General features: G+C 41.0%; 1 protein-coding gene across 6 annotated transcripts in view; it reads left to right on the forward strand.

The window, feature by feature from the left end:
* pard3ab (par-3 family cell polarity regulator alpha, b) overlaps positions 1 to 14,463 on the forward strand; it is a 250,370-nt gene that overhangs the window by 84,317 nt on the left and 151,590 nt on the right. For 5 of the 6 annotated variants that reach the window (XM_085390426.1, XM_085390427.1, XM_085390428.1 and 2 more), the window contains exons 3-5: positions 1,716 to 1,899; positions 7,722 to 7,909; positions 9,428 to 9,571. In XM_085390426.1, coding sequence (XP_085246552.1) covers positions 1,716 to 1,899; positions 7,722 to 7,909; positions 9,428 to 9,571 — 516 coding nt within the window. Of the gene's footprint in view, positions 1 to 1,715; positions 1,900 to 7,721; positions 7,910 to 8,780; positions 9,005 to 9,427; positions 9,572 to 14,463 lie in introns of those variants that run through there. The other variant, XM_085390432.1, reaches the window with a different exon arrangement.

Raw genomic sequence — 14,463 nt, forward strand, 5'->3', positions numbered from 1 at the left:
CTTGAGCGCTTGCGATGGACTCTTGTCATCGCTGATCAGAATTGGGTCAGTTTGACACTGAACTTCTCTCTTGGTTGCCCGTAGTGAAATTAGACCGTGTTTCTGCACGGTGTAAGATCAGAACTTCCTGAGATTAGTATAAAAGATTTTCTCCTCCGACTGCAGTCGAAGCGAGGCTTCTTATGTAGACACCTTCGCTTGTAGTGATTGTTTTGCTTTCATACTCCTGAGTGTTACCTTACTGATTAGCTCTAGCCCATGATATTAAAAGCAGTATTCATGATGCATATGCAACTAAAATTGTTGATTAAAGAACTGCTTGCTTCGAAGAAGTGAAATGCTTCTCCTTTTGAATTCCCTCCTCTTATAAATGTTAAACTGGCTTCATTTGAAACTCTTCCTCTAAGAGGAAAATCTATTTCTGACGCTAAATAAAATCGATAAACCTGGAAACCCTTATTACTGATCTTCAAAGAGCCCTTGCAAAAACATATCTTTATTTCACACACAGCATGGTATTTTTAAAATATATATATTTTCCTTGAGGTGAAATTAGTATGTTGTCTGTGACTAGCTGCTTTTGGTCAGTTTTTCTTTAAAGTTCAGGCGTTTCCTTTGGTTAGGATCATGTCAATAAACCCAGATAAAGTGAAGTGATGTCTTGAAGATGTTTGAGCGGTTGAGCACGTGTGCTAGTTTTGAATGTGGTTAATATTTTGTGCATTAGGGGCAAACCTTATCACAGTCATGCTTCTGCATCAGATCTCACCTCGAGGGACGCTCGGATCACATCCCTCAAATTGGCACGTGTTGGATGGATTTTTCATTTTCTCCTCAGCTAACTGAAGCCAGCTGAGCACATACGCCGGCCTAGTGGGAGTCGCAGAGAGATGGCATGAATGTAATCTTTAATCTAATAAAGGGACTCTGCAGACGCTGGAATTAATCAGATCTGTGAGGTCTTTGAACATAAAGACGTGGAGTGAAAGACGAAGCTTTTTGAGTGGAGGGAGAATATGATTGGACATAATGAGTGTGTCTCTGTCATAGAATAAAATGGGGGGGGGGGGTCTAAATCACCTCAATTTTCCTTTGGACTTTATGTGCGGTCCCCGTGCATTTGAGCCGAGAAGGACCACCATGGCTTCTATTTATCTGTGCACATTTTCAGGGAAGCCACTTCTACATTTATAGAACACCAGCTATGATTTGGACTTCCTGATTACACCCAGTAGGACTGATTTTTGAGCCAGTGTGGTTCAGTTGGTGTTAATGCCTACCTTCAAAAATCACACAGTGTGCTGTGTTTTAATTATTCTTATTTGCCTCTTCCTGGATTAAATGGATTAAAATCAGATTTGCAGATAATGAAGTCTCTCCTTTCCCGTGTAGTTTTAAATATGGGGGGAAATGCATGAATGCTGCTTAATTTCAAGTCTGAGGGAAAATGAGTAGGTATTGCTACAAAAGAGTCGTTCATCATTATCATCTTCTTCTTTTTAGATGTTTATCATTTTTTGTTTCCTGCCATTGCACCTTCTTTGTAATTGTTCTCTATATCCAGATTACAGCTAAGCATTGTCATTCCATAAAGTTAAAAATATATATATTTTTCCTGTGCCATATTACTTCGATACTGCGGTGTAACATTACGCTACATATTTCTGAAATCTGACCTTTTGTGCTCTCTCCTCTGTTTTTCCTTTTTCCTGCAGTTAATAGCTATATATGATGAACAGGAACCCCATCATGGCGGTGATGGCACCAGTGCCAGCTCCACAGGCACCCAGAGCCCCGACCTGTTTGCTGCAGACCTCAGCGCAGGCAGCGGAGCCTCTGCTTTCCAGCCTTACCAGGCCGCCAGCGAGATTGAGGTCACGCCTTCGGCCCTGCGCACCAGTAAGTCGCGAGACTGGAGAACACGCGTTTCTGGATCAAATACCATTAGGGTTATTAGCACAGGCATGCATTATTTTGACAGATGGATCATTACCCTAAAGATACAATCAGGAACTGCAACATTGGCTGATTAATATTTAATTCAGTTCGTCTTATATTCCTCACGTTATCATCTTCATTGGAGTCAAATGTCATCAACCACAGCAGTATAGAGAAAACACAACAAATCACCTTATCACGTCCCAGCCGTACCGTCGCCCTGTTCATAAATTTTGTTAATTGGACAGGAGGTGCCTTTTTTTTTTTTTTTTCAGACACAGATAGCCGTTTGATCCCCGGCCAAAGTGGCTAATTGGTTCTATTCGCTGCCTCCTAAATCAAATGTGACGCTGAGGCCATTCACCTCTGCAGTTTCGCTGGCCAAGTCGCTTCTTCTACTGCAATTACTCTTAGTTTGGATGGGAAAGTGACTCGTGTAGGTGATTTGTCAATTCGGATCAAGCGAGATCTTTTGCACAGAAGCAAGCAAACATGTACACGCAAATATACAGAAAGACAACCGTCACCACCCGTCCATATTTTTATCAGACTACCTAAAGTGAAAGAAGTGTTCCTTCTATTTGTATTAGAATAATTAATAATTATGGTTTTATGGGCGCCAGTTTAGCTCAGTACGTTGAGCGGGCGACCACATGCCATGCAGCTGAGAGCAGCTGGCCCGGGTTAGTGTAGAGTCCTACCTGCAGCCCTTTGCCGCCAGTGTTGCCAACTTAGCGACTTTGTCGCTATATTTAGCGATTTTTCAGACCCCCTTAGCGACTTTTTTTTTTCTAAAAAAGCGACTAGCGACAAATCTGGCGACTTTTTTCTGGTGTTATTGGAGACTTATTTATGACGACTTTTTGACGTGAAAGCGCGTATCGCTTTTACTCTCAACAAGCAGCGGGTGCTGCCGGGGGCACCTCACCCGTTCCAAAGCGCTCACGGGCGGAGGATAGTCCTCCCCCAGCTGCTATCAGGGCAGAAGATGTTCACACCTATGCGTCCGAACTGCAAATGAATCGCGCATGAGCGAAGCCGCTGCTCCCGCACTGACTGTAACGCAGTCAGTTCTTCTTTTACTGTTATGCTGTTTTGTGGATCAGGTTTAAAACTACTTATAAACACACACACACAGTGTAACTCCACCAGAGCGCCTATTTCGGGCCACTTTTGCCGGTCCAAGCCCAGATAAAGGAGCAGGGTTGGAATTGTGACATTACAAAAAACAATAATTGCTAAAATAAATTTAATTTGTAGTTCTAAATAAATTCTAAATGCATTTAGGATGTTTTTTACTCACTTTATGTCTCTTCCCTGATGTTATTTCTCTCTCCAACAACGTAGGTTACAATTATATTAGCATGACCAATTATGCAAATTAGGCAGTGACGTCATTTAGCAACTTCTAGCAACTTTTAGGACAGCCAATAGCGATTTTCCTTACTGAGGAGTTGGCAACACTGTTTGCCGCATGTCTGCCCCTGCTTTCCTGTCCTCTCTTCACCATCTATTGAATACAGTTGATATAAAAAAATATGGTTTTATTAATATAAAATTGAATAACAAAAATAGAGAAAATCATAAATTCAAAATATTTTTTTGGTCCAAAAGAAATGCGTCTAATTCATACCAAGGTTTTTTTTTTTTTTTTGTTTGTTTTTTTAATGAATAGGATGCAGACAAAAAGATATTAAAGTAAATCTATAGTTACAGACTGTATTAAAACAAATCGAAGGCTCATGTTTGCCTTTCTTTTTCTCTTTGTATTTATTTGTTTGTTGGTGCTGCGTTTTTGTGGTCTCTTTTGGAGGCGGGTAGTTGTCAGCTAATGCTAATGCTAGCTAGCTAGCTCAGTCTTATTTAAACAGAGAATTAGTGTGTTAGCATGTAGTGATCACAGCAGCACTGTAAAGTAGGCTCCTGCACTAAACTAGAAGTTTGATTAAGATTTTTCACTTTTAGCATAGAGCTTGTTTACCTCTAGACTGGATGTGTCGAGCACCTTTATGTGTAGTTATCAGAAAGAGTAAAAGTTAAAAGGAGTTTTTTTTTCATTACTGTCTTTTAATTAGCACCAAAGCCCTCTACTGTCTTATTCACTAATGACCTTTGAAATAGCATTGACTGACAGAGACAGCACAATTTTCCTTTTCTCTTGGTCTCAATAACACACACACACACACAGTGTGACGGAGGTCACTTTAGCCCTAATTGCGTTTCTGGATGAGAATGCTGATTGTGAATTTTCAGTAAGAAATTGACATCTCTGCTACAATCACACCTGCCAGATACGTCCAATTTAACTTTCTTCATAATAAATTCTAACCCTGCTTAATTGACGACTCAGAATCTCATCAGCTGAATTTTAATGGGTTTTAAGAAAAATGTCTGACATGGAAGAGAAAGAATTCGATTATTTTTTTCATAAGCACCCTAATGAGACTAGCTTTCAATCACTGATTTATGTTGGAGAGAAGAGGAGATGAGAAGCGCTGGACTCTGTGGGGCTTTGCCAGTTTTCTTGTTCGGCCCAGGAGCTTAAAAGAAAAATGATTAAGCTTATTAGACAGAGAGCTCTATCGAAATTCACAAATGGATTGATGTTATTTTCTTGGCTTTGTTAAATGGAAAAACCTCTGCAGATAAGAAAATAATAATTAAGGGACAATACTACTGTTGTGGATGTGTGAGGCTTTCAGATGCCAACTTGAAAAAGATTGTCTTTTTGAACATAGCAAAAAAACTGAGCTTGGTGTACCCTGTGTGATTTTGCGCTATTCCACATGAGAGATGATCAAAGTGAAATAATTGTGATGATTTCTTTAGTTTTGTTTGTATCTTGTTTGTTTTTTGTTTTTTATAATCTGTTATATCTTGTAAAGCACTTTGTGATTTCTATCTAGAAATGTGCTATATAAATAAAATTTTACTTACTTACTTACTTTTTTTTCCTCCAGAGCAGTAGTCTTTTGTTGCACAGTGATGGTGAAAGTTGGCTGTTGCATCTTGTCTTTTGATCAGAGATGGCCTGGGATCAAATGAAGGTTGGCCATCTCACAGCGTGACTGCTGCTTTGACCCGTGTCAACTAACAAAACAACAAAAATTGGGCATAAAATGATTTCACTCCATATCACACTGGTGCAAATGGTAAAAATCCCCAAAACAACCTGATATGAATAGACGAAGGTAAAAACAGAGCTCTGTTTGTGTCGGGGATGAAGAAGCATCATTTGTTTTGTGTGAACTAGCTGTAATGAAGACCAGGAGGGTGTAGCAAAAAAAAATTATTTGAGGAACTTTTTGCATACATCATACATTTGACATACATCAAAGTACGCTGTATGGGGACCGTAATCATGGCTTAGAGCAGTGGTCCCCAACCCCTGGGGACCGGTACCGATCCGCAAGAGTTGAGGCTCAGGTGTGAAATTTATGGTTTTCGGGTTTTTTATCGTTAACTCAGTTTCCCTGGGTCTTTTCCCGTGTTGTAGTTGTGTGTCTTATTTTGAAAGAAATATTTACCCATTACCATAGCGACCAGAGAGCATTAAGGGGCAGAGAGGAGGATGTTACTCTCAATGTTGTTGACGCATTTCAAGAGGACGCTGCTAATAAAGTTACACAATTACACAGTGAATTCATGTTTATTATTATATTTACAAAATACCACAGTTTTTGTCTTGATCGTATTGTTTTATTTTACTATATTTATCCACGACACTTTAAAGGCCGGTCCATGAAAATATTGTCTGACATTAAACTGGTCCCTGGGGCAAAAAAAGTTTGGGACTGCAGCCTTAGAGTTCCCAAATCCTGTTTTTATGTCGGGAATGTTATTGCCGAACTGCCCTGCATCCCTTAAATATTGCAATTACTTCTAAATGACATACCTGCTTTTAATAACTCCTCATTTAATTTGATTAGGTCTTGTACTCAAAGAGTTATGCAGACTTTGGTGTAATTTATTCTGTGTTTTGTTGCAGCTGCGTTCATGACATAGGTGCTGTCATTACGCACTTCTTTTTTTCTCACTTATGAGATGTCTGAAGTAGTGTGAAATTTGAGCTGGTGAACGGTATCTTAACCGGCACTCATTAACCAAGCTGTTGTGCTGTAGTTAGAATAATTGTTTTCTGATCACTGCGTCTGACAAGACGAACAAAAGGTTAATGACTGCAGCTGTGCCGCGAGATCACAATGGCATTTAAGATGAGCGATGACAAAGAAGGGTAGCGACCTGTCTTTGTTTAAAGCATTGTGACTGCGTGAAACCGCCAAGCATTTTCCACAGAGCCGATGCAAATTCAATAGATGTGGGTTCGGGACACATTAGTCTTGACCGTGATTCGGTTCGAGGGAAGCACCCCTGCATCCTAATGCCTCCTGGGAGTTGCAGTTTCAGCTGTAGGTGTTGTTGAGACCTGTCAGGCAGCCCGCACTCTGTCCCCTCCTGAACTCCATCCCCCAGAGAGCCACTGCCTCCCACAGCTCAGAGCGATTCATATCCCACGCTCTGGATGACCCAGAAGAACCACCGAGCCAAGTACATGAGTGTACACATTTACACACTCTCATCAACCACTGTAGCTGTGGGCTCTAGTACTTCCAAACATAAACAACATTGGTCACTGATTTGTGCACATCCGAAATTAAAACTCATCATTAATGTGTATTCTTTACACAAGTTGAACACACACACAAAGATCCACTTAATGTGAACGCATCCTACTCTAAACAAAACTATTAGATGATCTCATGCGCAAACTCAACAGTTTGTCAGGAAACACAAATAAACAGGCACACTAACACACACACAGACGAACACAGTCAATCTAGTCTCACAATACACACACACACACACACACACACACACACACACACACACACACACACACACACACACACACACACACACACACACACACACACACACACACACAAAAACAAGCTGTTGACTCAGATACACACTCTTTGGGAAGATCACAGCATTTCCTGTATGAGCACACACCACCATCTCCAAACATCTGAAAGCTTGTAAACAGCAATATGTTTTGGAAGAGAACATGGGAACATGACACTTGGCGTGGTCGTCCCGAGACAACGCTCTGGCTTTTTAAACACTTCTAACCTTTTATAATCCGTGTCTCCTGTGTGGTCTGATGGCTGCCCTTTCAGCTAATCAAATGAGCTCGTGGAAATTTCCAGAGGTTATTTTTATTGTCATAACGTCGTGTCTTGTGTACAAGCGCGGGCTGCGGTGTTTTCGTGCGCGCTGCCCCTGTTGGAGGTTGTTATTTGGACCTCGGCCCACCGCCCACACACTGGAACTTTTCAGAGTGAAGAGTTTTAATGGAAGGCATCCACTAACGCTGGGGTTTCTCAATAGGCTCTTCCTCTTATTGTTGTTCCCACACAGAGCCTGCTGCTCTGCGTTATGGTTGAGATGCACTGACAGTAAAGCAGGGCTGCCTGATTAGACTTGTGGCGATAATTCACATTAATTCACAATGGGATGATAATGGAATCTGTTTCTTTTATTAGCCCACATTGTTTGAGACGTAAAATTTGTTCCAGCAAATTTACATCAATCATCTCCAAACTGTCTTCTTCCTCAGCCTTTGCCGTTAGTCTTTAACAGCTAGAGCCGAGGGTTTCTTTTGTTGTTTGTTTGTTTTTTGTTTTTTACATAAGTATGAAAGTGGAACTTTTCCATTGAAAAGTAAAAAACAAAAAGGTACAACAATGCTTTGACGCCCTGGTGTATGACCCGTTCCTCAGATATGCCCCTCCACGTCCGGCGCAGCAGTGACCCTGCTCTGATGACCATCAATGGGCCGTTCAGCGGCGGTGAGTCACGGGTCCAACCAGATGAGACGCCATCAAGGAAGAACCCAACCCGCTGGTCGACCACCGCTGGCTTCCTGAAAGCTCGCCACTCGTCTGGCACAAATAGCCTGGAAAGGAAGGTTGGTGCTTGGATGTCAAAACCAGACATGGCTTTGCGCTAGCTAATTTTGAATAATTTGACGGTAATGAAGGAAATTGCACACACAAAACTGCATGAGGGATGCCATTGTCTTTTTAGTACAAATGCACTAAAGGTTCCTTTGCATCTGTTATATATCAACATCTTGTTTTCGTCACCATAGAACTCCTTAAAAGCTGCTTTATGGCTTTTTGTACTTTCCCAAGATGAAACTGATCACATTGAACATTTGCACCCTTCTGCTCGGTTTGTGCCTAAAGCCACATACCTCCACACTGTTGTTCAAGATGCACCACCCAATAAGTGTGAATAAACATCATCGACTAAGAGATGCTCGTTGTATCTAGCTTGCTTTTATTTAACCACAGAAGCCACAACTCTGCTATTTGGACATCTTTGATTTTCTTGTTTTTGTAGCTCTGCTGAGCCACAGATAGACTCACTTTAATTCCAACATCTTCTGTCTCTCCTTTTCTTTTTGTAAAAGTAACTGTTTAATGTTTTGCTCCGAGCCCACCAGACACCCACCGACTTGTATTTGTCAGTGTGAAGACTAGGGCTGCCACGATTAGTCGACTAGTCACGATTACGTCGACTATCAAAATCGTCGACGACTGATTTAATAGTCGACGCGTCGTTTGAAGTAGTAGGAATTAAGAGTGTAATAACGGACTGAAACAGAAGATGGCAGCACTGCATGTACAAGGATGCCAGCTGCCGTTAAACCCCGAAGAAGAAGACTGTGTCCCAGAATTCATAGCGCGGCCCATTGCGGCCCTGCTCAGTTTTCAACAATGGCAGCAGCTAGTTAGTTTTAATGTTACTTTTATTATTCTTTCTGGGTCACAAAATTAAAGTTTAACATATTTTCAGGCGAGAATGTAACTGTGTAAACCTCAAATATCGGCTCAGTTTATCAAGACACCACATATTTTTAAAAGCGCGCCGACGTTTTCGGAGACGTCTGTTACCCACTAGCTCGATAGCTAGCCGGGGCAAGGATCACTAGAGCCCGTGAGAACACCGGACTCCCGGCAAATCGTTTTCAAACCCACCGCCGTCTTTCGCTACTCAGGTTAAACATATATAAGTCACTTAGATAACTTAACAATGTTATTGTTTGGCTTTCTTTAGTATTTTATTTGTTCCTGAGTAAATCGGTTTGGCTGAGATTAAAGTTATAGTTTTTACACAGCTGAATAAACATCAAGCAGACAGCTGATTATCAGAAGTGTGAGATGCTCGAGAATATACTCAGATGTACACACACCAGCTCACAACTATAAAGTGGTCCGGTCTGTCTTTAAAAAGACTTGTGAACAAATTCAGCGCAGGTTGATTAGCCTTTATTGTTAAGGTTTTAATGCTTGATGTGCATTTTTCAGTAAGAAAAGAAACATTTACTTAACAAAAAGCAGACATGGCATATGTCTGAGAAATGTAGTAACAGTATTAAAAGTAAAAACTAAAACTATTCCTTTTTTTTTTTTTCTTGTAGGGTAAAGGGATGGACACGTACCGCAGTCTGCCACGAGATGCTGGGACCTGGGCCAATCAGAGAGAATTCCAGAGAGAGACAGCACGGTCATCGCTCAGCGCCAATCATCCCATGGTGGACCGCTGGCTGGAGAGACAGGAACAGGTAGGAGTTTATTTCTGCATGTGTACTACCAGGGCTTTCCTTCAAAGCAGTGCATTCTGTCTGTGTATTGTTCCCAAAGTGTGTGTGGAAAGTGAAGACATGAGGATTAATCAACTGTTCCGGAAGAAAGCACTGCATCTGTTAGACTTTTATGGCATTACATGACGCGCACACCTGATAAGTTCAACTCTCCAGGTCAAGAGATTTACAGCCAGTTCTACCCTGAGACTACCCATCAGGCCCAGGCTCTTTGAAAGCCTGTCTGAGTGGCCTAGATCCACTCCAGAGCCTGAGCGCAGTTCTATCACTCCCTTTGGATCTCTGCAGAAAGGTTAAAAAGTGAAGAATTTCTACCATAAATCCACAATGAGCGAGCAGCTGAGGATGGGGAAATAACATAATGTTGATATAGTAAATAACATAAGCACCCGTAGTACATGTGGTTTTGTTTAACTGGATCCCCAGAACATTGCCGAGTTGGGGGATCTTTTCCCACTGGGGTCATGTATGCCATGAAGTATAACATGGAGTTTTTCGGAATATCACGATAAATACTGATGACTCTGTATGATCTGCATGTATCCTTTGGATTGTATTCGGTTTGGAAATGAACAGTTTTCAGTTTCATAGCTTCAGGATGTTTTTCTGTTGGTTGGCCTTTCAGCTTTGAACTAGTAGAACTGTTTAGCTTTGATGACTTGGGTTTAAAGTCGAGTCCTGTGTTGAAATAATGATGATCTCTTGTGTAATGCAGAAGATGAAACGGAAGTAAACAAAGCAGTCGATTCGGCTTTGATCCACAATCGTTGTGAAAACTGAGCGTTCATTAAAATGTTTCACTTTAATGCCCATAGTGTAAACTGAACATATAAAGACTAGCATCAAAGTGTGGTTGTGGAGATGAGCTAATCTTGGGTTTGAATGCGTCACGTTTAATGGATTTAGATTCTGTGTCTCTTGGTTTGTCAGCTCTTAACGCTAAACACATGGCCAATTGAAAATGTTGAATTTTATTAACATTCAGGCCGTTTCTTCATGCTCATGAAGAAATCCAACATCATCAGCGTTTTTTTTTTTGTTTTTTGTTTGTCACCCAACAAAAAAGTAACAAATTCAAACTATTTATTTGTTTGTTTGTTTTTCGTTTTCATGCACATGTGCTTTACATTTAGCTAAACCTTGCCTACGCTGTGCTCTGGTGGAACCTCATTAAGAAATAATCTGTGATATGTCATAATTTCCTGGTGCTCGTTCTGTAATAGCCAGAACAATTTAACCCGTTTCTCAGAAGCTTTAAAAGCAGTTTGAAACTGTTTATGGATTAATGTTGATTTATTGTCTTAAGCACTTAGATTCTCTGCAAAGTGCCATTTAGCTTAAAGTGGTTGCTTCCTTTGTTGTTATATAAGGTCTTTCGTAAACTGGTTGATGGGTTAAATGTACAACAAGTTGTCACCATTTATTAGTTTGGGGCTGCGCCGTTTTCGTCCTTCCGCCTTACAACAGGTTTTAGTTTGATGGGGATTAAGTGATGGGATAAGTGCAGGATGTGTAGTTGGTATTAATGACCTGCTGAAAGCCATCTGCCCTCCTAAAGTCACACACATGCACACTCGAGCACGTGTTCCCCAACCATATGTTCATCCTGACAGCTCCCACAATGACAGGACCCTCTACAATATTCTGTGTGGCCTTGAAGTGTGTGAGTGTGTGTCTGTCTTATTTGAAGCTGTCTCTCTCCTTGTGATGGAGAGAGACAGCTTTTTTTTGTGCTAGCTCTGCAAGAGCTCAGGTGGAGTGTGTGTGTGTTTGTGTGTGTGTGTGGCCGAGCAGAAAAAAACCCAATGAAACGGTTTGAATCTTGTTACATTACATCATATGTAAAGTTGGACTGGTTTTTGCAGTGTTACAAACGCAGTCTTGAGACCTCACGAGTTGCTTGTGTTGGCCGACTCTGCACGGGAACCCTCTGTGTGCAGGGTTGTATCACATTGATTTAAGCTCCAGTTAGCTTACTTTGTTCCAGGAAGGCTGGTGCAACTTTAGTGCATGATGAGAAAAGCCTTGATTTTGTTCCGGACTTTTACTGTAATCAAATGAAAGAATATGAGATATACCAGACCAGGGGGATGGGGTGGCTTGTGTTTGAAGCTAAAGGCTGCTGGTATACACTTGATTATAGACCGTGACTGCTGCTTTATTAAGTTTAAAATGCTCTCGTTTGTCTTATTCTATTGTTGCATTGACCGAAACACTGTTCATCGCTATATTTCATTTTGTTAGTCTGAATTTAAATGAAAAGGAGACATTTCTTTGTTTTATATAGAAATGCAACCCTTTAAACCAGACCTGGCCCTCTGAGAAGTTTTGTCTTTAGACATCATGTCTGAATTATGAAATAGCACAAAGTCTGCTGCCTGTTTAGGTAAAAACAAATGTTCATTTTTAGCTTTGCATTTGTATTTTTTTAAATTGTTTGATTCAAAGTTGAAAAATTACCCATTTATCTTATACTAAAGTTGAAGTGTGCCGCTGGATTTATCTACTATGTAAAACAATGCTTTTAAGGTGGAATAGTGTTAGCATTAGCATAACTGAAAAACTAGCTTCATACTGAGCTTTGTTGATGAAAGCCCTCTGTGAAGTGAGCGTGTGCCTTTACCTCCTGTTGGGTTCAAAAAAGATTTTTTTTATGTGGATTCCTTGTTGCTAAGTGCATTTAGCTTTACCACAGTAAAGGCATTTTTGATTAACTTTGAAAACCTGCAGAGTAGCTAGGTCAAAGCAGGAAGTGTTGGATAAAAATTTAAGTCGACAGAACATGTGCTGTGCTTGGGGTGCAGCTCATCTAGTAACCGATAAAGGGAAAAGTCTTGTTGAAATCAACCAAAACCAGGAGTGCAAAAAGAGAGCAGTCTGAATCCTGAGATTATTTGTGCATATGCCATCATTATTTTAAACTTTAAAAACATTTAATATGAGCATCTACTTCCACTTTGACTATAGCAAGACGGTGCCATTTAATTATCAGTTGTCACTTTCAGCACCGTCTTCGTACACAGTGTAACAGACTTTTGATTGACCTTTGCTCAGGCTGAAGGAAAGCCATCTCACTAGACTCCATGTGAAAATCACAATGATCAAGGTAAAAAAATCCCCTCCCTAAAGAATGCAACTAAATAAGTGAGTGACTGAGATTTCAGCTTTAATTCATTTGTACACACCCACACAGTGCTGAAGCAAGAAAAATCACCTATATAGGTGTAACATGGATATGCTTGACCTTTGATATTATAAAAGGTCAACATTTAACTACCAATTAAACATACAACATTTAGGTCCATACCTCTGTGTGCGCATGTGTATGTGTATGTATAGCAGCAGGAAACATCCTGGGCAGGTTGCCAGTCTGACGCAGGGCTAACACAGCGAGACAGACAACCACTCACACTCAGCTTGACACCTATGGGCAATTTAGAATCACCAGTTAACCTAACCCCACTAACTGCGTGTCTTTGGGCTTTAGAAGGAAGCTGGTGTACCTGGAGGGAACCCACGCATACACAAGAACATGCAAACTTTACACATAAAGACGCTAAAACCCTACATCCTACCCTAACCCCAGCAATCCCTGGCCAACATGGCTGCACAGGCATGTAAGCCATGGGTCATTAAAAAAAATAACACCACACATTAGCAGAATATAGACCAAAAGAAAAAAACTGTAGAGTTTGAAGTTATCGTGGTGCATAAAAACCTGTGGGAGAAACTGCAGCAAGGGTGTGATTTTTAAGCATCTTCTCTTAATAGTGCTGATTTGGAATATTTCATGTATTTTTAATGGATGTACAGTTTCTGTGTAGTTCCTAAACTTCCTCTTGAGAAGCAAGAAGAATCCCTCCACGGCACAATTAGCCCAGAAAGCCATTTTCCAGCAGTGTATAAAACCTTTGTTAACAATATAAAATAGAATGGTGTGGTGAAGAAGAATAGCAGAGCAAGAATAGAATATGCAGTGATTTAATTAGAATAGAGCAGCTCGGAATGATGAATTAAGCAAAGCAATTTCCTCAAGTTAGTTTCATCTTATCTTTCCGGAATGAATAACGTCGAACAGACGAGTACGAAAATGAAGAGAAGAATTAGAATAGAGCATCATATATTGGAGTAGGCCTATTTTACTCCTGAGGAGAATTCAGCCTCTCTCATAACAAAACGCACAGAACAGGGCATAGCTTTGCACTGAAGTGAGCCAGATTGAATTGCATTGAAATGAATGAAACTATTCTCTGTTCCAAAGTGGTTAATTGTGCGTGCCTGGAGCAGCACTGGCAGCTTCCTGACACACAGCTAAAAAAAAAAAATTGAGCTGCAATAGTTTTGAGCAGCGTTCACAAGCCCCCTAAACTACCAGCCTCCTTTGGCAACAGGTAGGGGGTCGCCATGGCAACAGCGAGCTGTCATTCGAGTGTGTATTAATGAGAGCCGGGTGGAGGTGCCGAGGCTATGCAGAGAAAAGAGGCCTGCACTGTGCTGCCGTCTGCGTTTGTGTGTATATTCATGAGTCGTGAGGGCATTTATGGATCTTTGCATCTGTGTGTGTGCGTGTGTGTTTATGCATTAACATGTCTGTGGCATCGTCTGTGTGTGTGTATGCGTTGTGTGTATGTTTTGTGTGTCAGCTGTGAGCAGGTGTCAAAAATCCAAACAGTTTTCGAGTGGGTTGCAAATCAACCAATTAAGAGGAAATACCAAAAGCCACTGAACCACCTGCAGTGTTAGTGAGCTGAACCCTGACCACACACACACACACACACACACACACACACACACACACACACACACACACACACGCATGCACGCGTACACACTCTTCTTCGACGGCGGTCTCT

Source organism: Rhamphochromis longiceps, linkage group LG18, assembly GCF_057381845.1.
Source record: "Rhamphochromis longiceps isolate RC_006_pf linkage group LG18, R_longiceps_female_GT1.1, whole genome shotgun sequence".
Classification (NCBI taxonomy): domain Eukaryota; kingdom Metazoa; phylum Chordata; class Actinopteri; order Cichliformes; family Cichlidae; genus Rhamphochromis; species Rhamphochromis longiceps.